The sequence below is a fragment of the Lissotriton vulgaris genome, chromosome 10, assembly GCF_964263255.1.
Source record: "Lissotriton vulgaris chromosome 10, aLisVul1.2, whole genome shotgun sequence".
In the NCBI taxonomy this organism is placed as follows: domain Eukaryota; kingdom Metazoa; phylum Chordata; class Amphibia; order Caudata; family Salamandridae; genus Lissotriton; species Lissotriton vulgaris.
This window is the reverse complement of record NC_141698.1, coordinates 3,072,270-3,097,829: the sequence shown is the minus strand read 5'-3', so window position 1 is coordinate 3,097,829 and position 25,560 is coordinate 3,072,270. Positions and strand designations below refer to the sequence as shown.

The 25,560-nt window shown below is 51.0% G+C and overlaps 1 protein-coding gene across 4 annotated transcripts in view; it reads right to left on the bottom strand.

The window, feature by feature from the left end:
* The window catches only part of KDM5C (lysine demethylase 5C), a 466,536-nt gene that overhangs the window by 177,823 nt on the left and 263,153 nt on the right, over positions 1 to 25,560 (bottom strand). For all 4 annotated transcript variants that reach the window (XM_086940146.1, XM_086940145.1, XM_086940147.1 and 1 more), the window contains 2 exons: positions 23,773 to 24,131; positions 21,900 to 22,038 (listed from right to left, as the gene is read on the bottom strand). In XM_086940146.1, coding sequence (XP_086796272.1) covers positions 21,900 to 22,038; positions 23,773 to 24,131 — 498 coding nt within the window. The remainder of the gene's footprint in view (positions 1 to 21,899; positions 22,039 to 23,772; positions 24,132 to 25,560) is intronic.

Here is a 25,560-nt window from a genome sequence, read left to right as displayed (position 1 = left end):
CTAGGAACGGCCGTCCCTTTGTCAAATTTTTGGTGTTCCACCATTGCAGAGAGCGATATGTACGGCTGTCCACCAACACCAGGTCTGTGAGCTGACCTTGAGCCTGATTCCACTGTTGTGCTAGACATTCTTGTAGTGGACGCATTTGCAGTCTTGCGTGGGGAACTATGAAGATGCAAGACGCCATCATCCCTATTAGTTTCATGAACACTCTGGCTTGTAGAGAGTGCTGGCATTGAAAAAGGGAGACTACGTTATGAATACTTTGAATCCTGGCTTGACTGGGATAGGCTTGAGCTACTGATGTGTTTATAGTAGCTCCTAGATATTGATGAACGTGCGAAGGCTCTAGGTGTGACTTGGTGTAGTTTATCGTAAACCCTAAGTTGTGCAGTGTTTGAATCGTTTGTCTTGTGTGTTGTTCACACTGGTTGTACGATCTTGCCTTTATGAGACAGTCGTCAAGGTAGGGGAAGACATGTATTTGTTGTCTTCTGAGATGTGCTGCCACTACTGCTAAGCACTTTGTAAACACTCGTGGTGCTGTTGTAACCCCGAATGGAAGGACTTTGAACTGATAGTGTTGTCCTTGTATGACCAACCTTAAATACTTCCTGTGCGCAGGATGTATTGGGATGTGAAAATAGGCGTCCTTTAGGTCTAGTGTGGACAGAAAATCTCCCTGTTGTACTAATGGAAGTACCTGTTGTAAAGTGATCATGTGAAAATGATCTGATTGAATGTAGTGATTGAGTGGCCCGAGGTCGAGAATTGGTCTTAAGGTCCCGTCCTTCTTTGGAATAAGAAAGTACAGGGAGTAGACTCCTGTTCCTTGTTCTTCTAATGGAACTATTTGAATAGCATCTTTTTGTAAGAGTGCTAGAACTTCCTGTTGAAGCAGAGTTGTGTGTTCTGCAGACATTGGACGCTGCCTGGGTGGTATGTTTGGGGGGGTTGCTGTGAGTTCTAGGCAGTAGCCATGTTGGATAATTTGTCTTACCCACCTGTATGTTGTGATGGAGTTCCAGACAGGTAGGAACTGCGAAAGTCTGCCCCCCACAGGAGTGGAATGCTGTAGTGGAGGCAGAGGGAAGTCACTGTTTAGGAGTGGAAGAGGAGCGGTTGTTGTTACTACCTCTGCCTCATCCCTTGTTGTTATTGCCTCTGTATCCTCCTCTAAAAAATCCTCTATTTGAGGAGGTCTGCGTGTGTGTTTTAAAAGATGATGTGTCTGCGCAGGTCTGCTTGGAGCCTACTCTATAAGAGGAGCGGCGAAAAGAACCTCTAGTTTGGGTGGATTGTGATGCCCCCATAGACTTAGCGGTATCTGTGTCCTTCATCTTTTCTTATGTATTATCTACTTCCGGGCCCAAACAATTGGTTCTGATTAAAGGGCTGGTTTAGGATGGTAGTTTGTACTTCTGGTTTAAAACCTGACATACGTAACCATGCATGACGTCTGAGAATCACACTAGTGTTCACTGCTCTGGATGCTGTGTCAGCTACATCTAGTGCACATTTAATTGAGGCATTAGAAATTAATTTGCCTTCCTGTAAAAGTTCTACTGCCTGATCTTTGTATTGATCAGGGAGATGTTCCATTAACTTTTCTAGTTGATCGTAATGAGCCCTGTTGTAGTGTGAGAGTAAAGCCTGTGTGTTTGCTATGCGCCATGTTTGTTGCTTGTGCAGCAATTTGTTTCCCTGACGCATCAATGATCTTGGACTCTTTGTCAGGCGGGGGTGTGTCCCCAGAAGTTTGAGAATTGGCCCTTTTGCGCGCATTAGACACTACCAAGGAGTCTAGTGGCAGATGACCCTTAATGTATACTGGATCAGATGGTGCTGGCCTATACTTTTTCTCTATTCTAGGATTTAACACCCTACACCTTACTGGATCTTTAAAAATCTCTGGAGCATGTTTTATGACTCCCCTAATCATTGGTAGTATCTGAGTAGACCTTTGTGCCTGTTCGAAAGTGTCTAACAAGAAGTCCTCCTCAATGGCATCAGAGTGCATGGGAACCCCATGGTAAAGTGCAGCTCTGTTTAACAAATGATTAAAACCAATACTGTCCTCTGTAGGGGAAGGTTTTGTTGGGTAGTACTGAGGATCAGGGATGTCTGGTGCATTATTTGGTGAAAAATTATATGCATCCTCATCCTTAGGGTATTCTGTGTTACCATCCTCATCTAAAGGGTATATATGTGGTTCTGGAACATCCCCCCCACCCAAATCATACTCATCAGTGTGGTGTGATGATGAGGAGAGTAAATAGGAGAGGTTATAGGTTCTACATATGGAGTAACAGGAGAGGAAGAAGGTGAAGGAGAGGAAGGGTGCATTGGAGAAGTTGCACAGTCCTTTTTGGCAGGGACCACAGGTGTAAGCGGTGTCTGCTGGTCTTCTTATAAGGGATTGCTTCCACACGTCCAGTTTTTGGATTAATATGGACTTTTTTCTGTCTAGGATCTGGTCTAACCAGTTCTTCCTCTTCTATAATCTTCGGCGTCGATTTTTTCGGAGCCGATAGAGGTTGTTTAGTACTTTTTGCCTTATGAGCAGTAGTTGAGTCTTTTGGCAATGTTTTCGGTGCCAAATGTTGTTTAGCCTTATCTGGGGTCTTCGGTACCAGGATTAGAGGTTTCGGCGTGGAGACAGGTTTTGCTGGGCCTGTGGCACCGGAAACTGGCTTCCCCTCTGTTTTTTTAACCGGAAGGTTTCTGAGTCGAAGCTTTCGGGTTTGGTACAGTTTTAGTCTTTGGCGCCGATGGTACGGGTGCCGAAGTGTCTTTGGGCGCCGAAGGGTTTTTTATGTTCGGTGCCGACGAATCCTTCGGTGTCGAAGGATGTTTCGGTGGCAATGGAGGAGGTGTAACTGGCACATGGTGTTTCTTCGGTGCTGAGGCACCGGAAGGCGTATTCTCTTCCCTCGGAGCCGGGCCCGAAGGCGGGGCGTTAGAGGGTAAATGTCGGTCTCGACTGGGCACCATGGGCGGAGTGCTGACCGTTGCCTTCAGTTTGGGTAATGTCTGTCGTGCAGGGGCAGATGTACTCACGGGTTGTCGAGACGGGATCGAATCGTCCGAATCCTCTGCCCCCGATATTATTTGGAGATCAGGCGAGTCCTCCTCTGCGCCGAGTGGAGCCTCGTCCTCGGAGATATCTTCGATCGGATCTTTGTCCTCTGAGAAGTCTTCTTCGACGATCTCCTCTTCAAAGATGGACTCCGGTGCTGATCTTCTCATTTCGTGTCGACAGGCCCTCCTATCTCGAATTGTTTTCTTTGATAGGAAGGAGGCACAGGCTGTGCAGGTCAACTCGTCGTGTTCTGGCGAGAGACAGAGGTTGCAAACCTCGTGATGGTCGCTATGAGGGAATTTTGCTCCATATACCGGGCATCACTTGAATAGAGTTCTTTCCATGAGGCATAGGACGCACGGCGCCGATGGGCCCAACGGCCCGTGTCGACGCACCGGAATGTAGCTGGTGATGTCGAAAGTCTATTCGATCTCGAAAGAAGTTTGTTTAAAGTTTCTCGCTTTGAAAAAGCAGAAAAAGTCTTTTTCTAGCCGGAGCGGAAAACTTTCATCCGAACCCAGTGGCGGAAAAAAACAATGAGGATTGAGTCGATGACCATGGGCAGTATTGTCCAAGGGAGGAGTCACCTATCTCAGGACTACAAAAGGCTTCTTCCAAGAAGACAACAACCTGCAATCCTCCGAGCCCAACACCAGGTGGCGATCCATTGCTAAATGTAGGATCTGCAGCTCATATGCCTCGAACTATGAAGATACCATGCACTTGGAGAGATACGTTATGGCCGTGGCATCGGAGAGGCCTTTTCAGCTATCAGCGTCATTCTGGAAGGTTTAGGATCTTAGCCTATGGAGTTCTCCTCAACTTTGTTACGGACCTCAATGCCGTCGTGGAGGTTGTCTCCAATAGTGGCAGGACATCCACTTTCTATATAAACTGCAACCTGATTGGTGGTTCCAGGGAAAGAAGGTGAAGCTCTGTGAACCAATGTTGGCGTGGCCAAGCTGAGGCTATCAGAATGAGAGTGCAAGGCTCCGCTTTCAATTTCCGGAGAACGCTTGGAATCATTGGGAATGGTGGAAAAGCGTATGCAAAGACGTTGCATCATGCAATCGAAAATGCATTCCTTTCTGGGGTTGCCAACTTTCAAAGTGTTGGCATTTGGCGTTCTGCTTTGTAGAGAATAGATCTATGAGAGGTGTGCCCCATTGTGAGAATAGTTTGTTGAGTCCACTGATCCAATAACCATTCGTGACACGTTTCCTGTTGCCTGCTCAGAGAATCGGCCAGAACATTGTCCGTTCCTGGGACGTATTCTGCTCGAAGGGAAATATTGTGAAGGATCAACCAGTTCCAGATTTTTTGCGACTCGTGAGAGAGTGTTAGTGAGCCCCTCCCTGTTTGTTGAGATAGTGCATTGTCGTGGTATTGTCCATACGCACAAGAGAATTCCGGATTCTTGGTAGGAAAGCTTGAAGGGCGAGGAAGACCGCTCGCAGTTCGAGGAGATTTATATGAAGTTTTTTCTCGAAGGGGGACCACTTCCCACTTTTCTGCAGTTCTTGGAGGAAAGCTCCCCAACCTTGTAGCGACGCGCCTGTTGTGATGACATGCAGCGAAGCTGGAAGCAAGAAAGGCAAGCCTTGAGAAAGGTTCTGAGGACAAATCCACCACTGCAGCACCTTGATCGTCTGAGTGGTCATTCGTATGATATCGTCGAATGAACCTGTGCATTGGACCCATTGCGCTTAAAGTGCCTCTTGAAGGAGGCGCATGCGGAGACGGCAGTGTGGAACCAGTAGTATACATAACAACATCATTCAGAGTAGGGACTTGAACAGGCGAACTGTTCAGGACCTCTTGGAACTTATGAGAATAGCTAATGACAGAAGCCTATCCTTTCTTTCCTGTGATGGAATCGCTTTCCTCTGGCTTGTGTCGAGGGTAGCGCCTAGGAAATTTATACGCTGGGAAGGCAGGAGGACCGACTTGTCCCGATTGAGTGTGAGTCCCAAACAATTGAAGAGCTGTAGACAAGCGTTGGAAAACCTGGACGCGTCTTCTAGGGACGGTGCCTTGATTAGCCAATTGTCCAGATATGGAAAAACAGGATGGTGTTGGTGCCTGAGATATGCAGCCACCGGAAAAAGGCATTTTGTAAAAATGCGTGGTGCAGATTTGAGCCCGAACGGTAGGACACGGAACTGGAACTGTCTGCCCGCTACTGCAAATCTCAAGAACTTCTTGTGATTCCGGTGAATAGGGATGTGGAAATAAGCATCCTGAAGATCCAGAGACACCATGTAGTCCTCCAAATCTAGGGGTTGTAGAACTTCCTGAACTGTCACCATACGAAACAACTGTTTTTTCAAGAATTTGTTGAGGGATCTCAGGTCCAAAATTGGTCTCCATTTCTTCTCCTTCTGTATGAGGAAAAACCAGGAGTAAAATACTATCCTCCATAGAGAAAGAGGAACTCTTTCTATAGCTCCCTTCTGGAGCATAAGTGAAATCTCCCGGAGTAGAACACGTAGATTTTTGTGAAGCATAGGTCGGGGAGGGGTTCGGGGAGGAATGTGAATAAATTCCAGTGAATGACCAAATTGAACTAATTGGAGAACTGGTCCGTTGTAATTGGTTTCCAATTTTTTAGAAAATGGGAAATCCTTCCTCCAACTTTTGAGGACAGAGATGAAATGGAGACTGGCTGAGGTGAAGGGTCATTGCCGTCGAGCAGTGCCTTTTTGCTGACCCTTGCCACAAAAGGAGGATTTAGAATAGGATGATTGCTGCTGCCGCTGTTGATACTGCGGTCGATATTGTTGGCCAGAAGAGTAGGACGACCGATACTGGTAGTCACCTCCAGAAGAGGACTGCCCTCTCCCTCTAGATCCACGAAAAGTAGGATTTTTGAATTGGAGGGTACCTTAAGCTCTGGCCATGTCAGTATCCTTCTTTACACTTTGGAGAGCTTCATCAATATGTGGCCCGAAAAGAAGCTGGCCATCATAGGGCATATCCAAGATTTTCGTTTGTATTTCAGGACAAAAAGAAGTTGCCTTCAACTAACCCTGGCGTCTTAACACTGCTGCCCCAGCTGTCGAAATCCAGTAGACGCGATATCCATCGCACAATCTATTATTTCTGATGCGGAGCGTTCACCTTCAAGCAAGATTCTTTTTTGCTTCTTCTTTTGATTCTTCTGGCAGAGCTGCCAGATACGGAGCTATGTCTGCCCATAACTGTCTATTATATTGTCCTAACAGTGCCAAGGAATTGGACGCCCATACTGTCAACGCGGACCTTGAAGAAAAACGCTTTCAAATGTTATCAAGCTTTCGGCCTTCCTTATCCGGAGGAGCTGTATCGGGGCAGAATGATTTTTGGACTTTCTTTGAGCAGCCTGTGTTATGACAGTCCGGTTTAGGATGTCCTATCAAGCAAGCTGGAGCAGTATCGTGCGCTCTGTATTTTTTATCCAGGCGAGGCAACACTAGGGGCACTGAGGAAGGATTATGCATAATCTTCACACCTTGACCCCATAAGTATTCAATCAGGGGTACAGATATGACCGACTTCTTGAAAGGCTCCTTAAAAATCATACAAGAAGCAATCTTGTTGGTGGGAATTTGGGAAGTCATGGGTATTTGAAAATGTTGAGCCGCTCTCTCAACAATCATGTGGTGAGTCAGCCTGTGTAGGAACTAGAGAAGCAGGACAGGGAATAACTTAGTCGTGCCATTCATCATGGTTAGACTGGGAATCATGGAGTTCCCCCTCTTCATGCGGATCTTCCTCCTCATCAGTAGATGGAGGATGTGGCAAAACGACAGGCTCCTGCTGTAAATTCAAAGGAGGAGGCTGTGGTCTTGGTGGTGGAGACACCGCTGGGGGTGGAGGTTTAGGAGATGTAGGAAACCTGTTTATAGTCTGTAATGAGGTATTGAAGGTCCGGAAACCAAGGATGCTGGTAGGCAAACTATAGGTGGAGGAGGCGGTTGGTATTCTTCCTGATCTTGGTCCTCCTCATCTGAACTATCCTGGTACTTGACGTTAAGTTCAGAGGGGCTTGTCGCTGTTTGAAACACACTGCCCTAATCAGAATACTCTTCTTCCAGAAGACATGCTGGAGGCAGTGGTTAAGCCCTACTTGGGAGACGTACGCTTCGTGATTTTTAGATATACTTACGTGCTTTTCAAATTTGAATCAGTCGTCGACTGTGTGTTCGTCGACGGTGAACCGTTGACAGGTTTCATAACCGATGGAGTTATCGTCGACACCGTCGCAGATGGATATTTAGTCGACGGTGTTGTCTTAATCGACGGAGCCTTCGTCGACGGAGTGGACGTCAAAGGGACAGTCTTAGTCGTCGAGCTAGTCGACGACCCAGTCGTCTGCGATTGTAGCGTTGACGGTTGTTTCGATGTCGACGATGTCTTCTTTATCTTTATTGTCGACGACAGTCTTACCGGCTGTCTACGATTGAGTCGCCATAGTCGACGAGGATAATGACTACGTCACCACAGATGTGGAGACAGTCGTCGACAAAGTAACACAAAGCCATAGACACAGATCTTCCAGTCACTGAAGCCACCGTCGCCGATGTCGTCGACGGAGTAGAAGAAGGCTTCTTAAATGTGTGAACAACTTCCTGAGAGGACCCCTCCGATGGTAGAGCCTTAGAATGGACCCCTGAAGACTAAGTGTCTTCTTTTGAGGATGCTGCGACGTAGGGCCTGGAGAAGCTACCCTTGGTCTTTTCTGAGAGGATTTAGAGGATATGGAAGAGCCCTCACTTTCCTCAGAAGACTCCAGCTGGTCTCGGTCTTTAAGACTTTGCAGCCAGATTAAAAGACATCCCTCTCCATCTTTGAGGGTTTTAGTGAAAAAGGTACAACATACCTTGCAGTCTTTAGAAGAGTGGTCCGGGTAAAGGCAGTAGAGACAATCTTTATGTTGGTCATCTACATGAAGTTTTTTTTCCACAGGAACCACAGGGCCTAAAAAGGCCTTTCTTAGATGTCTCACCCATGAAGAACCGAAGAACCAAAGAACTTCAGTCAAAAGATGTAAATATGAAGCAAGAAAACACTGGAAACCCAGAGGAGAAGTAAACTGAGCAGAGCTCAGAGGAGAATCCCTTAGCACAATGTGCGGTAGAAAATCTGAGGGACTGGGGCTCCTTCTAGGAGGGTTCTAGAGGAAGGTGATAGCTGATTGGCTCTTCTCTAGAGTTTGGTCCTTTTTACAGAAAGAAATGGATATGTTACTAATGTGAAAAGCATTTATAGAGCGCGACAGCTACCCTCAGGCGTCCTAATGTGAGGCCTTTGGGCCTATTACTCTATATGTCTAATGGGACGTTACTTTATTTATGTACCAGGGACTACCATCCAGACGACGGGGAATGATTCAAGCATGTGAATCTATGAAAGATACCCTAATACTGGATAACAAGGGATCACCCTCACACTCTCGCTGCAGCAGCCCGTGACATTAAGGGATCACATATGCTGTCACTGCAGCAGCCCATCACATCAAGGGATCACACACGCTCTCGCTGCAGCAGACCATGACATCAAGGGATCACCCTCACACACTCTCGCTGCAGCAGCCCGTGATATCAAGGGCCCATTCTTCTCAGTGCAGCAGCCCAAGGGCATTAAGGGATCACCCTCACACGCTCTCGCTGCAGCAGCCCGTGACAAAGGATTAGCCTCAAACGCTCTCGCTGCAGCAGCCCGTGACAAGGGATCAACCTCACACACTCGCGGCAGCAGCCCGTGACATCAAGGGATCACCCTCATACACACACTCGCTGCAGCAGCTCATGACATCAAGAGGATCACCTTACACACACTCACTGCAGCAGCCCGTGACATTAAGGGATCACACACCCTCTCGCTGCAGCGGACCCATCACATCAAGGGATCACACATGCTCTCACAGCAGCAGACCATCACATCAAGGGATCACACACGCTCTCACTGCAGCAGCCCATCACATCAAGGGATCACAGTCGCTCTCGCTGCAGCAGCCCATCACATCAAGGGATCACACACGCTCTCACTGCAGCAGCTCGTGACATCAAGGTATCACCCTCACACGCTCTCACTGCAGCAGCCCGTGACATCAAGGTATCACCCTCACACGCTCTCACTGCAGCAGCCCGTGACATCAAGGTATCACCCTCACACGCTCTCGCTGCAGCAGCCCATGACAAAGGGATCCCCCTCACACGCTCTCGCTGCAGCAGCCCATCACATCAAGGGATCACACGCTCTCGCTGCATTAGCCCATCACATCAAGGGATCACACACGCTCTCACTGCAGCAGCCCGTGACATCAAGGTATCACCCTCACACGCTCTTGCTGCAGCAGCCCATCACATCAAGGGATCACACACGCTCTCACTGCAGAAGCCCGTGACATCAAGGGATCACACACGCTCTCGCTGCAGCAGCCCGTGACATCATGGTATCACACACGCTCTCACTGCAGCAGCCCGTGACATCAAGGTATCACCCTCACACGCTCTCACTGCAGCAGCCCATGACAAAGGGATCCCCCTCACACGCTCTCGCTGCAGCAGCCCATCACAGCAAGGGATCACACACGCTCTCGCTGCATTAGCCCATCACATCAAGGGATCACACACGCCCTCACTGCAGCAGCCCATGACATAAAGGGATCACCCTCACACGCTCTTGCTGCAGCAGCCCATCACATCAAGGGATTACACAAGCTCTCACTGCAGAAGCCCGTGACATCAAGGGATCACACACGCTCTCACTGCAGAAGCCCGTGACATCAAGGGATCACACACGCTCTCACTGCAGCAGCCCGTGACATCAAGGTATCACCCTCACACGCTCTCGCTGCAGCAGCCCATCACATCAAGGGATCACACACGCTCTCGTTGCAGCAGCCCATCACATCAAGGGATCACACACGCTCTCGCTGCATTAGCCCATCACATCAAGGGATCACACACGCTCTCGCTGCATTAGCCCATCACATCAAGGGATCACACACGCTCTCACTGCAGCAGCCCGTGACATCAAGGTATCACCCTCACACGCTCTCACTGCAGCAGCCCGTGACATCAAGGTATCACCCTCACACGCTCTTGCTGCAGCAGACCATGACTTCAAGGTATCACCCTCACACGCTCTCGCTGCAGCAGCCCATCACATCAAGGGATCACACACGCTCTCACTGCAGCAGCCCATGACAAAGGGATCCCCCTCACACGCTCTCGCTGCAGCAGCCCATCACATCAAGGGATCACACACGCTCTCGCTGCATTAGCCCATCACATCAAGGGATCACACACGCTCTCACTGCAGAAGCCCGTGACATCAAGGGATCACCCTCACACGCTCTCGCTGCAGCAGCCCATCACATCAAGAGATCACACACGCTCTCGCTGCATTAGCCCATCACATCAAGGGATCACACACGCTCTCGCTGCATTAGCCCATCACATCAAGGGATCACACACGCTCTCGCTGCATTAGCCCATCACATCAAGGGATCACACACGCTCTCGCTGCATTAGCCCATCACATCAAGGGATCACACACACTCTCGCTGCAGCAGCCCATCACATCAAGGGATCACACACGCTCTCACTGCAGCAGCCCGTGACATCAAGGTATCACCCTCACACGCTCTCACTGCAGCAGCCCGTGACATCAAGGTATCACCCTCACACGCTCTCGCTGCAGCAGCCCATGACATAAAGGGATCACCCTCACACGCTCTCGCTCAGCAGCCCATGACATCAAGGGATCACCCTCACACGCTCTCGCTGCAGCAGCCAATGACAAAGGGATCACCCTCACACGCTCTTGCTGCATTAGCCCATCACATCAAGGGATCACACACGCTCTCGCTGCATTAGCCCATCACATCAAGGGATCACACACGCTCTCACTGCAGCAGCTCGTGACATCAAGGGATCACCCTCACACGCTCTCGCTGCAGCAGCCCATGACTTAGGGGATCACACATGATCTCGCTACAGCAGTGTATCACATCAAGGGATCACACATGCTCTCGCTGCAGCAGCTCATGACATCAATGGATCACCCTCACACACTCTCGCAGCAGCAGCCAGTGACATCAAGGGATCACCCTCACATGCTCTCGCTGCAGCAGCCCATCACATCAAGGGATCACACACGCTCTCACTGCAGAAGCCCGTGACATCAAGGGATCACCCTCACACGCTCTCGCTGCAGCAGCCCATCACATCAAGAGATCACACACGCTCTCGCTGCATTAGCCCATCACATCAAGGGATCACACACGCTCTCGCTGCATTAGCCCATCACATCAAGGGATCACACACGCTCTCGCTGCATTAGCCCATCACATCAAGGGATCACACACACTCTCGCTGCAGCAGCCCATCACATCAAGGGATCACACACGCTCTCACTGCAGCAGCCCGTGACATCAAGGTATCACCCTCACACGCTCTCACTGCAGCAGCCCGTGACATCAAGGTATCACCCTCACACGCTCTTGCTGCAGCAGACCATGACAAAGGGATCGCCCTCACACGCTCTCACTGCAGCAGCCCATCACATCAAGGGATCACACACGCTCTCGCTGCATTAGCCCATCACATCAAGGGATCACACACGCTCTCACTGCAGCAGCCCGTGACATCAAGGTTGCAAATGCTACTTACCAGTATGCATCTGTTCTTGGCATGTAGGGCTGCTGACATTCATATCTGTGCATAGATCGCCGCCTAGTGTTGGGTCCAGATGATTGCACATTGTTGTCCTGGAAGAGTCTTCGAAGTATCACGAGATAGGTGGCTCCTCCCCTGGACTACAGAGCGCATGGGCATCGCCTCCATCCCCAGATTGTTTTTAGCCATTGGCAGAGATGGAGTGAAGTATGTGAGTGATGACCATGCTATGAGCATATATGTATACATATGAATGAATACTGCAGCTGCTACAGGCGCCAGGGAGGAGGGTGGGCGATATGAATGTCAGCAGCCCTACATGCCAAGAACAGATGCATACTGGTAAGTAGCATTTGCAGTTCGAGGCATGTGGGCTGCTGAATTCATATCTGTGCATAGAATACATAGCAGTCCCTCCATTAGCGGCGGCCGCCCGTGCCAGTTGCAGCAGTCTGAAAAAGTGTTTTGAGAACAGCCTGACCAACAGCTGCCTGCTGTTTGGAATGCACGTCTACACAGTAGTGTTTAGTGAAAGTATGTGTGGTAGACCATGTGGCTGCTCTACAGATATCTTCTAAGGGAATGTTACCTAGGAAAGCCATAGAGGCCCCCAACTTCCTGGTGGAATGGGCCCTTGGTGGGATAGTGAGAGTGCGTTTAGCTTTAGCGTAACAGATTTGAATGCATTTCACGATCCACCTAGCGATCCCAGCTTTGGAGATAGCGTTTCCCTTGTGTTGTGTGGCAAAAGCAACAAAAAGTTGCTTGGTTTTGCGAAAATCTTTCGTCCTGTCTACATAGTACATCAAGGCTCTCTTAACATCAAGGGTGTGGAGCATCCGCTCCGCCAGCGTCTCTGGGTTTTGAAAAAACACCGGCAACTCAATTGACTGGTTCATATGGAATTGAGATACAACCTTGGGCAAAAATTTAGGGTTAGTGCGGAGCACAACCCTGTTAGCATGCACTTGGAAGAAAGGTTCTTGGATGGTGAGCGCCTGCAGCTCGCTAACCCTCCGTAGCGATGTAATTGCTACTAAGAACGCAACTTTCCAAGTCAGAAACTGAAGCTCACAAGAGTGCAGTGGCTCAAAAGGAGGACCCATCAGTCTCGTAAGAACCACATTGAGGTTCCATTCAGGAGCTGGTGGGGTCCTTGGTGGAATGACTCTTTTGAGTCCTTCCAGAAAAGCCTTGATAGCAGGGACCTTAAAGAGTGACAGGTGTTGCCTACTTTGGAGGTATGCTGCCATAGCAGACAAGTGAATGCGGATGGAAGAGTACGCCAGATTGCACTGATATAGGTGGAACAAGTAACAAATTATGTTTTGAATGGAAGCCTCTAGCGGGTCAATATCGTGGTTAACACAGTAGATGACAAACCTCTTCCATTTAGCCGCATAACAAGCTCTAGTAGTGGGCTTCCTTGCCTCCCTAATGATGTCCATGCAATCGGGAGGAAGATTGAGGTAGCCAAACTCTAGGACTTCAGGAGCCAGATCGCCAGGTTGAGCTGTTGCGGATCTGGGTGCTGAATGTCGCCATGGCTCTGCGTCAGAAGGCTGGGAGTGAGATGAAGCCTTTGATGCGGTACCACGGAGAGTTCCAGAAACGTGGTGTACCATGGTTGGCGAGCCCACGTTGCAGCAACCAGGATGAGCGTCATCGAGTGTTGCCTGAGCTTGCGTGCCACCAGCGGTATCAGAGGTGCTGGGGGAAAAGCGTACGCAAATCTGCCTGACCAGTTCATCCACATCGCATTGCCCTGTGATTGCGGGTGTGGGAACCTGGCGGCGAAGCTTTGGCATTTTGCGTTCTCTTTCGTGGCGAACAGGTCTATCTCTGGATGACCCCACTTTTGGAAGTACGGTTGGAGTACTGATGGATGTATCTCCCACTCGTGCATTTGATGGCTGTGCCTGCTGAGCAGATCCGCCATCTGATTGTCCTTGCCCGGGAGATGCTCTGCCATGAGGAAGATGTTCCTCTGAATGGCCCACTTCCACATGCTCTGAGCCAGATGAGACAGCTGCGGAGAGTGTGTGCCTCCCTGCTTCTGAATGTAGTACATGGCCGTCATGTTGTCCGTCCGGATCAACACGACTTTGTTGCACAGATGTACTTTGAACGCCTTCAAGGCCATGAAGATTGCCATCAGTTCCAACACATTGATGTGCATCTTCCTTTGCTGTAGTGTCCAGAGTCCCTGCACTGTGTACTGGATTACATGTGCTCCCCATCCCTGGAGAGAGGCGTCCGTTGTCAGGATAATCTGTGGCACAGGCTCTTGGAATGGTCGGCCCTTGCAAAGGTTTTGTGGATTCCACCAATGCAGAGAGTTGTATGCCCGACCGCTCACCAACACTAGGTCTGTCAGTTGCCCATGAGCCTGAGTCCACTGACGTGCAAGGCACTCCTGAAGCGGACGCATATGTAGTCTCGCGTGCGGGACAATGGAGATGGAGGCCATCATGCCTATCAACTGCATGAACACCTTCGCTGGAAGCGAGTGCTGAGGCCTGAATCGTTGGATCAGCGTCTGTATACTGGCGATTCTCACTGAATTCGGCTGCGCAGTGGCTGCCAGAGTGTTTATTGTCGCGCCCAGATACTGTCGCACGTGGGCGGGCTGGAGATGGGACTTTGGGTAGTTCAGAGAGAATCCCAGCTCGTGCAGGAGATGAATGGTGCGTGACACGTGGGCGACGCACTGCTGTTCTGTCTTTGCTTGAATGAGCCAGTCGTCCAGGTAGGGGTAGACGTGGACGTTCTGGCGACGGAGATGCGCCGCCACAGTCGCTAGGCACTTTTTAAAAACCCTTGGCGCCGTGGTGACCCCGAACGGCAGAACCCTGAACTGGTAATGCTGGTCTTGAATCGTGAATCTGAGATACTTCCTGTGGGAAGGATGCAGGGGGATATGAAAATATGCATCTTTCAGATCCAGTGTAGCCAGGAAGTCCCCCTGCTGAAGCAGGGGGAGCACTTGCTGTAACGTGAGCATATGGAAGTGCTCCGAGAGAATGTACCAGTTTAGGGGCCTGAGGTCCAGGATGGGCCTGAGGGATCCGTCCTTTTTGGGGATCAGAAAATACAGGGAGTAAACCCCTGTTCCCCGTTCTTGCAATGGAACGAGCTCTATTGCCCCTTTTTGCAGCATGACTAGAACTTCCTGCTGCAATAAGGTCAAGTGCTCGCCGGACATAGGACGGCTCCTTGGGGGTATGTTTGGTGGAATGGAAGTAAGTTCCAGACAGTACCCGTACTGGACAAGAGACTTGACCCACCTGTCCGTGGTGATGGATCTCCACGCTGGCAGGAACTGCTGGAGTCTCCCCCCGACCGGTGTTGTATGGTCGGGGGGCAGTGACAAGACGTCACTGCTTGTTGGCGGTGGTGGACCTGGAGCTGTTGTTTCCACGCCCCCTGCCCTTGATGTTATTGCCTCTGTAGCCACCTCTACCTTTGTTGCTGTACGGGGTTTGGGTGTTACTCTTGTAATACTGTGTGGACTGCGATGCCTGACCTCTTGAGGTGCCTCTGGAATTGGAGCGGCGAAAGGAACCACTCCGAAACTGCTGACTTTGGAGGGCCCCCATAGACTTGGCAGTTTCCGTATCTTTTTTCATCTTTTCCAGTGTCGCATCCACCTCAGGGCCAAACAGGTGGTCAGGATTAACAGTTTGATTCAGTATTGTGGTCTGAATGTCGGGTTTGAACCCTGAAATTCTAAGCCAAGCATGCCGTCTAAGCAACACACTGGTGTTGATCGCCCTGGAGGCTGTATCTGCCACATCTAGTGCACATTTTATAGATGCATTTGTGATGAGCTTTCCTTCCTGAATCAGCATTTCTCCTGCCTCCTTGTACTGGTCAGGCAAGTGTTGCAGTAGTGATTCTAAGGTGTCATAATGAGCCCTATCATAGCGTGCAAGTAGGGCCTGTGTGTTAGAGATTCTCCAAATATTAGCTGCCTATGCAGCAATACGTTTGCCTGAGGCCTCGAAAATCTTGGACTCTTTGTCTGGGGGAGGAGCGTCACCAGTAGTCTGCGAGTTCGCCCTCTTCCGAGCGTTGGAAACAACCAACGAGTCCAGTGGCAAGTGTCCCTTGATGTAGGCTGGATCCGAGGGCGCTGCCTTATATTTTCTGTCAATGCGAGGGTTGACGACACGCGCCCGGGTGGGCTCTTTGAAGACCTCCGTTGCGTGTTTGAGCACCCCCTTAAGCATTGGTAGTATTTTGACTGACTTCTCAGCCACTGAGAAAGTGTCGAATAAAAAGTCCACATCCACAGGGTCAGAGTGGAGCTCGACGTCGTGGTTAGTCGCAGCCCTCTCGATCAGAGCGTTGAAGGCCGCTGAGTCCTCTGTCGGGGACGTTTTGGCCGCAAAAAGTTGCGTGTCCTGGGCTGACTGCGGGTCCTCCGGGTCGCCTCCGGCCGACCAAGGTTCGTGCTCCTCCTCCGGATCCGAGTACGCCGGATAGTTGTACTCGGCGTCTTCGTCGTCCGCATCGCCCGCTGCGGAATGCGTTGGCGAGTGTCCTAGGGCTTGTGGAGACATAGGTTCTACCAGAGCCGAAGAGTCTGCAGAGTCCCTCTTATTTTTGAGAGGGATCCGAAAATGTTCCAACACCGGCTCAGTGGTGATCTTCCTCTTGAGGAGAGACAGTTTCCCGGTGTTGGCGTCGATGATGACCTCCCGACGTTCCTCTTCAGCAAGCGGCTGGAGCCGAAGCTTTGACACCACCAAGGCAGCTTTCGGCGTCAATACCTCCTTCGAGGGCCCGCCCTGTTTCGGCGCGAAAGCCTTCGGCGCCGACTTGGGCGGCAGGGTGAAACGGATAGGAGTCTGCGCCTTCGCAGGCTTTGGCGTGAGCTTAGGCGCCACAGTGTCCTGATCGGGAACTACATTGCCCTTCCGTATCCGCTGCAGGGATTCCGCTACCTTCTTCGTCAAGGCCGGAGAGGGCTTGACCGGCTCGAGCGATTGTCCCGCGTCGAGAGCCGAATCGATGGCAGGCACCTTCTTCGGAGCCGAGACTTCACGCGCCCTGTCCCCCAGGGCCCTGTGCGCGTCGTCGCCCTGACGCTTCTTCGGAGCCGTCTTCGGGTCCACGACCCCCTTCGGCACCGACGCAGACGCGTCGGTCGACTTCGCCTTCGGCGCCGACCCCGAGTGCTTCGGGTCGGCCATCTTGGCGTGGCTCTTCAGGTCGGCCATCTTGAATTTCTTGGAAGTTGACGCCTCCAGAACCTTCTGCCCCAGCGCAACTTTCACTTTCGGTTTCGCATCCGAGGGTACGTGACCAGACGGCTTCACTTTCGTTTTCTTTAACGAGAGGGGCGCCTCAGAAATGTCCGTGACCGGGCCCGGAGGCGGGGACGTAGGACTTATAAGTAGATCTTGGGTAAGGCCCGAAGGCGATCCCTCGACCTGGGCCGTATGAAGGGGATTAACCCCTGAGTCTGGTTGGGGATGCTCCTCCTCCGAGCTATCCCCAACAGTGGCAATAGCCCGCTCGTCGTCCCCTACCTCGTCGGCGACTTCGTCAAAGTCCTCATCGCCCGCGTCGTAGGCCTCCCCTTCGGACGCGGGACCAGATTCCGAACCTTGTACGTCGTCCTCGTCTCCAACAGATTCTTGGAAAATGTCGTCTGGTGGGGGCGCCGCGGTAGCCGAGAACTTAGCCTGGAGCCTGTTGGCTCGACGAATCTTCAGAGTCTTCTTGCACCGGAATTTCGAACACGCCATGCAGCTGTCTTCGTTATGGTCCGGTGACAAGCATGTATTGCACACGGGGTGCACGTCAAGGTGTGAATATTTGGAGTTACACACCGGGCACTTCTTAAACGGTGTCCGCTCCATAGCAGAAATGTAGTGTAGGCCCGTCCGCGCCGAAAGCACGCGGAAGGGTAGCAAGAGTTCGGAGCTGAGAGTCAGATAAGAAACCCGAACGCAACTATACCGACGCCCAGCCTAAAGACCTTTTGGTCTCGAGTAGAAGTTGAACAACTATCGGTTCCGACAGAGGGAACCGAAACACATCCGAACCCAATGGCGGAAAAAAACAATCTGGGGATGGAGGCGATGCCCATGCGCACTGTAGTCCAGGGGAGGAGCCACCTATCTCGTGATACTTCGAAGCCTCTTCCAGGACAACAATGTGCAATCATCCGGACCCAACACTAGGCGGCGATCTATGCACAGATATGAATTCAGCAGCCCACATGCCTCGAACATCACCCTCACACGCTCTTGCTGCAGCAGACCATGCATCAAGGGATCACCCTCACATGCTCTCGCTGCAGCAGCCCATCACATCAAGGGATCACACACGCTCTCACTGCAGAAGCCCGTGACATCAAGGGATCACCCTCACACGCTCTCGCTGCAGCAGCCCATCACATCAAAGGATCACACACGCTCTTGCTGCATTAGCCCATCACATCAAGGGATCACACACGCTCTCGCTGCATTAGCCCATCACATCAAGGGATCACACACGCTCTCGCTGCATTAGCCCATCACATCAAGGGATCACACACGCTCTCGCTGCATTAGCCCATCACATCAAGGGATCACACACGCTCTCGCTGCATTAGCCCATCACATCAAGGGATCACACACGCTCTCGCTGCATTAGCCCATCACATCAAGGGATCACACATGCTCTCACAGCAGCAGCCCGTGACATCAAGGGATCACACATGCTCTCACAGCAGCAGCTCGTGACATCAAGGTATCACCCTCACACGCTCTTGCTGCAGCAGACCATGACTTCAAGGTATCACCCTCACACGCTCTCACTGCAGCAGCCCGTGACATCAAGGGATCACACACGCTCTCACTGCAGCAGCCCGTGACATCAAGGTATCACCCTCACACGCTCTCACTGCAGCAGCCCATGACAAAGGGATCCCCCTCACACGCTCTCGCTGCATTAGCCCATCACATCAAGGGATCACACACGCTCTCGCTGCATTAGCCCATCACATCAAAGGATCACACACGCTCTTGCTGCATTAGCCCATCACATCAAGGGATCACACACGCTCTCGCTGCATTAGCCCATCACATCAAGGGATCACACACGCTCTCGCTGCATTAGCCCATCACATCAAGGGATCACACACGCTCTCGCTGCATTAGCCCATCACATCAAGGGATCACACACGCTCTCGCTGCATTAGCCCATCACATCAAGGGATCACACACGCTCTCGCTGCATTAGCCCATCACATCAAGGGATCACACATGCTCTCACAGCAGCAGCCCGTGACATCAAGGGATCACACATGCTCTCACAGCAGCAGCTCGTGACATCAAGGTATCACCCTCACACGCTCTTGCTGCAGCAGACCATGACTTCAAGGTATCACCCTCACACGCTCTCACTGCAGCAGCCCGTGACATCAAGGGATCACACACGCTCTCACTGCAGCAGCCCGTGACATCAAGGTATCACCCTCACACGCTCTCACTGCAGCAGCCCATGACAAAGGGATCCCCCTCACACGCTCTCGCTGCATTAGCCCATCACATCAAGGGATCACACACGCTCTCGCTGCATTAGCCCATCACATCAAGGGATCACACACGCTCTCGCTGCATCAGCACATCACATCAAGGGATCACACACGCTCTCGCTGCATTAGCCCATCACATCAAGGGATCGCACACGCACTCGCTGCAGCAGCTCGTGACATCAAGGGATCACCCTCACACGCTCTCGCTGCAGCAGCCCGTGACATCAAGGGATCACCCTCACACGCTCTCGCTGCAGCAGCCCATGACATAAAGGGATCACCCTCACACGCTCTCGCTGCAGCAGCCCATGACATAAAGGGATCACCCTCACACGCTCTCGCTCAGCAGCCCATGACATAAAGGGATCACCCTCACACGCTCTCGCTCAGCAGCCCATGACATCAAGGGATCACCCTCACACGCTCTCGCTGCAGCAGCCCATGACATCAAGGGATCATGCTCACACGCTCTCGCTGCAGCAGCCCATGACATCAAGGGATCACCCTCACACGCTCTCGCTGCAGCAGCCAATGACAAAGGGATCACCCTCACACGCTCTCGCTGCATTAGCCCATCACATCAAGGGATCACACACGCTCTCGCTGCATTAGCCCATCACATCAAGGGATCACACACGCTCTCACTGCAGCAGCTCGTGACATCAAGGGATCACCCTCACACGCTCTCGCTGCAGCAGCCCATGACTTAGGGGATCACACATGATCTCGCTACAGCAGTGTATCACATCAAGGGATCACACATGCTCTCGCTGCAGCAGCTCATGACATCAATGGATCACCCTCACACACTCTCGCAGCAGCAGCCAGTGACATCAAGGGATCACCCTCACATGCTCTCGCTGCAGCAGCCCATCACATCAAGGGATCACACACGCTCTCGCTGCATTAGCCCATCACATCAAGGGATCACACACGCTCTCACTGCAGCAGCTCGTGACATCAAGGGATCACACATGCTCTCACAGCAGCAGCCCGTGACATCAAGGGATCACCCTCACACGCTCTTGCTGCAGCAGCCCATGACTTAGGGGATCACACATGATCTCGCTACAGCAGTGTATCACATCAAGGGATCACACATGCTCTCGCAGCAGCAGCCCATGACATCAAGGGATCACCCGCACACGCTCTCGCTGCAGCAGCCAATGACAAAGGGATCACCCTCACACGCTCTCGCTGCATTAGCCCATCACATCAAGGGATCACACACGCTCTCGCTGCATTAGCCCATCACATCAAGGGATCACACACGCTCTCACTGCAGCAGCTCGTGACATCAAGGGATCACCCTCACACGCTCTCGCTGCAGCAGCCCATGACTTAGGGGATCACACATGATCTCGCTACAGCAGTGTATCACATCAAGGGATCACACATGCTCTCGCTGCAGCAGCTCATGACATCAATGGATCACCCTCACACACTCTCGCAGCAGCAGCCAGTGACATCAAGGGATCACCCTCACATGCTCTCGCTGCAGCAGCCCATCACATCAAGGGATCACACACGCTCTCGCTGCATTAGCCCATCACATCAAGGGATCACACACGCTCTCACTGCAGCAGCTCGTGACATCAAGGGATCACACATGCTCTCACAGCAGCAGCCCGTGACATCAAGGGATCACCCTCACACGCTCTTGCTGCAGCAGCCCATGACTTAGGGGATCACACATGATCTCGCTACAGCAGTGTATCACATCAAGGGATCACACATGCTCTCGCAGCAGCAGCCAGTGACATCAAGGGATCACCCTCACATGCTCTCGCTGCAGCAGCCCATCACATCAAGGGATCACACACGCTCTCGCTGCATTAGCCCATCACATCAAGGGATCACACACGCTCTCACTGCAGCAGCTCGTGACATCAAGGGATCACACATGCTCTCACTGCAGAAGCCCGTGACATCAAGGGATCACCCTCACACGCTCTCGCTGCAGCAGCCCATCACATCAAGAGATCACACACGCTCTCGCTGCATTAGCCCATCACATCAAGGGATCACACACGCTCTCACTGCAGCAGCTCGTGACATCAAGGGATCACACATGCTCTCACAGCAGCAGCCCGTGACATCAAGGGATCACCCTCACACGCTCTTGCTGCAGCAGCCCATGACTTAGGGGATCACACATGATCTCGCTACAGCAGTGTATCACATCAAGGGATCACACATGCTCTCGCTGCAGCAGCTCATGACATCAATGGATCACCCTCACACGCTCTCGCTGCAGCAGCCCATGACATAAAGGGATCACCCTCACACGCTCTCGCTGCAGCAGCCCATGACATAAAGGGATCACCCTCACACGCTCTCGCTCAGCAGCCCATGACATAAAGGGATCACCCTCACACGCTCTCGCTCGGCAGCCCATGACATCAAGGGATCACCCTCACACGCTCTCGCTGCAGCAGCCCATGACATCAAGGGATCACCCTCACACGCTCAGCAGCCCATGACAAAGGGATCACCCTCACACGCTCTCGCTCAGCAGCCCATGACATCAAGGGCCTACCAATGGGACTTTAGCCTCTGGAGAACTCAAGTCTCATATGCTTGTGCTGAACAGTGCCGCTCATTGACCGCTCTTGCTTACCTGGATTTCCTCCATGTCGGCAATCCATGCCTGTGCTTTGGACAAGGCCTCCTTTAGTGCCATGATGTTCGGAAGGTGCACAGGGATGGTCTCTGCCTCCTTAATGATGGTCTCCAGGGTGGCAGGAGGGTGCTTCTGCCTGGAAAAGAAGAGAAGTAAGCAGAAATGAGAGAAGAAATGATGGGATAGTTGGAAGAGGATGGAATAGAAATGGAGAGGGCAGTTTGGCTTTTTACCGTTTTACAGGCACTTAAGTAAAGGACAAGAATCCGCAAAATCAAATAGAATTTCCCAACCGTGTCCGAAATAAAATGAATATGCAAAGGGCAGCCTGTTCGGATCCAAAGAGGACATTATAAATAAGTGCTCCACAGAGTAGGGAGAACAGACGAATGACAGGTGGACGAAGCAGAGAAAGGCACAGCTGAGAATCTGCCTCAAGCTTCGGAGCTCAGTTTCCAAACTCTTACAGGGATACAAATAGGAGCACTGGCGACGGCAGAGATGAAGGTCTGACTGCAGAGCTGGATGGATTGGGAGGCAGAGCTTACAGGACACGGAGATTCCTACAAGATTAAGTGAACAAGCAGAGGCAAAGCCAATAGGTCACGCCTTCATAACGCGTGTGCCGAGCTGTTGATTTTGCCACTGTTGTCTGTGCAGCATTAAACATTTAAAAATACTAGAGGAAAAGTAAACATATTGTACAGTATCTCAAAACTGTTCACTGAATTCTTTATTTACATGCTCATTAAATAGCATGGTTTATTTTTCAAAATACTTTTCACTAAGGAATGAAAGCAGAATTTGAACAGAACAAGTTAGCGTAATGTAAGGGAAGCACTAGCCAAGGCCCAATTTACATTGCACATAGTTCAGCCATCTGGTCCTCTGCGGTAACCCAGGGAACAGATTTATGGGTCTCCAGGAAAAATGTAATGCTAAGTACACATTTACAGTGGGATGCCAGCTGAGCAATCCCCAACCACCACCAAAAGAGCCCTATTGTGTGACAAATCTTTTGCTTTCATGCAAGATGTAGAATGAAAAAAATCATACAAAAACTACCTGAAAGGAACAGCACATTGCTGGGAGAGGAGGGATGTTATGGTTCATAAAGCCAAACAAAGGACCTCGTTACTTAGCATAGAAAAGTATTCCCTAGCAGCCGGTCAGGGTCTTAAGCTTTGGGCTGAAAGGTCTCCTTACTATTCCTTGTGTTAAGAAATCTAGTACAGGAGGCAAAGCCTTTTCTTCTATGGCCCCACGGCTATGGAATCGAACTCACACGTCAGATGTGATCATCTGTGCTTCAGGAAACTCCTGAAAACTGAACTTTTTGTGGTTTAACTGTTTACTGCCCTGTTATCATACTGCCTCCACACAGATACACCTTTGGGGGAGATTCATGCTCTTTATAAGCTTTTAAATTAAATTGAGGGTCCAAGCAGAACACGAGGGAGAAACCTAGAAAACACATGCAGTTGAAATATACAAGTCACAGTCGAAAAGATCCTGAAGAGCCTGTTTTCCACAAGAAAGACAGAGGAAGGCAGGTTATCCATAAGAAGCAAGCAAACCAGTGAGTGGCATCCAAACCCACGAAAGGTACACAATGGACAGGCAGCGAGTGACTGGATGTTTGTGCAGTCTGGAGGGACAGACCCAGAAAAGAGCAATGGAGAGAAGACGGGTGAGACTCTGGAGGAGGAAAGGGCAGACAAGATAGATGCATAGGGGGAGGAGAGGGCAGATCATGATTGTAAAGAGGTGAAGAGTGGGTGTGGAATGGCAAAGAAGAAACCTTGCAAGGCAACCAGAAGGTAGAAGCGTACATTAGAGCTCTGCATGAATGAACTCTGCTGCTGCTCACCTGGCCTCCAGACACATCTGAGCCTTCTCCTCCCAGCGCTCCGAGATGCTGAGCAGGTCCTGCAGCTCTCCCATGGCCTTCTCCACCGCTGCACTCTGCACCACGCCGCACCCTGCTTCCAGCAAGGAGCGCAGCACCGGCAGGGTCACCTGCTCTGCTGGCGAGGTCAGTGCCTTCTTCACCTCGTCCTGCCACTCCGCCTGCCGCACCTGCTGCTGCAGCAGGCCCATCTCTGGCGTGTCCACCCCCAGCCGGCCACCCCTCTCCAGCAGGTCCTGCAGCTGAGAGGCGCGGAGGGGCAGCTCCTTCAGGGCCTGCTGCACTTGGCTCTGGAACACTTCCACCTTGTCCAACAAGTCCTGCAGAGAGGACATTGGCACCAACCATTAGAGAAAAGCACAACAACACCTGGCCCCTTACAAGGAGCACTAGTGAGACTCAAGGATTGAAACTCTTTAAACATTGCCACATTTAATCAAGATGCAACGATGGGCAGAACATGACATTCTTCACATGAAGCAGCTCTTTAGAATGGAGGAAGCGTACAATACGAAAAGCAAGCTTTTTTATACTCCGAGTAATAGTTACTACAGTGAGTAACATGAGGAATGTACCTCAAAGGCGATTCCAGTACTTTAGAAAACCCACTCCTTCACAAATGGTTAAGACAGTCCGTACTACGGGTGTCGCAAAGTCATCCTGTGCCCTGGGCACCCTCAACTTTTTGCTGACTGGAACTGGTGGTAACTGACTGACCCTGGGCTCTGTTTAACCAGGCCCAGGGCCAGTGCCAAGCCAAAAGGAACACATTAGAACACAGTTATGACACCCAACATAAACTAGGGTACACTATGGTATGGTGGGGTACCCTGTAGTTGACATAACCTACCCCCTAAGGCCCTAGTGTGCAATAGGGCAGGGGATTGAAACTACCTAGAAGTCTCCAGTATCCTGGGGCATGGCAGTTTAGAGGCCAGCAGATTTTCTGCACTAGCATGTGTGCAGTGCTGAAGCCTGAGGTCAGTTTAAAAGCTGCACTGGTGGCCAGGACAGCTTTTAAACCTTAAATTGTGCCCAAACTCGACTTTGGGGGTAGGGGCCCTTAAAAATTAAAAACCTACCATGTTTTTGCATATTAGGGACCCCCAGGGCCACCCCTAGGTATCCCAGGGGTGGGGGGGGGGGTCAGTAATATATAAGGAGCGCGCTTATAAAACGAGTTTTTATATGCCTGGGTAAAGTGAAATTTTACATTTCACTCCCCACATTGTCTTAAAGAGGTGCTCAAATTCGACTTTGATGCTAGAAGAATTGGGTAAGGATGATCTGCAATATTTCTGCAGATTCAGAACCCCTGAAGTCTCACCTAGTTGCACAGGAGGTGGGGGTCCGGTAGAAATTAGGGAAATACTTATAAAATATGGTTTTATAAGCCCTGGTCCTAGAAAAGTGGTGCAAGTCATTTTCCCCATTGCAAACCCCATAGGTTAACATGGTAGGAAGTGATTGATTAATAAATATTGATAGGAGAGGACTAGCCGGACCATTCAAAGACTTCCCAGAATGGTCGTAGTAAAACCAACAATATTATATTGTTAAATTTCTCCTAAAGTGTACATACAATAAGTTATGAGACTTTGTAAGTCCAAATTCAGCCTTTCAGTGGTCTGCCCGGATTTGTTAGAGTTAAGTGGATTAGCCAGGTTTCTGGGAGGGCCGGGTGCTGTTCTATAGGAATGCCAGGCCAGGAGGTGGAGTCGTGAACTACGCTCTTCAAAGGCAGAGGGG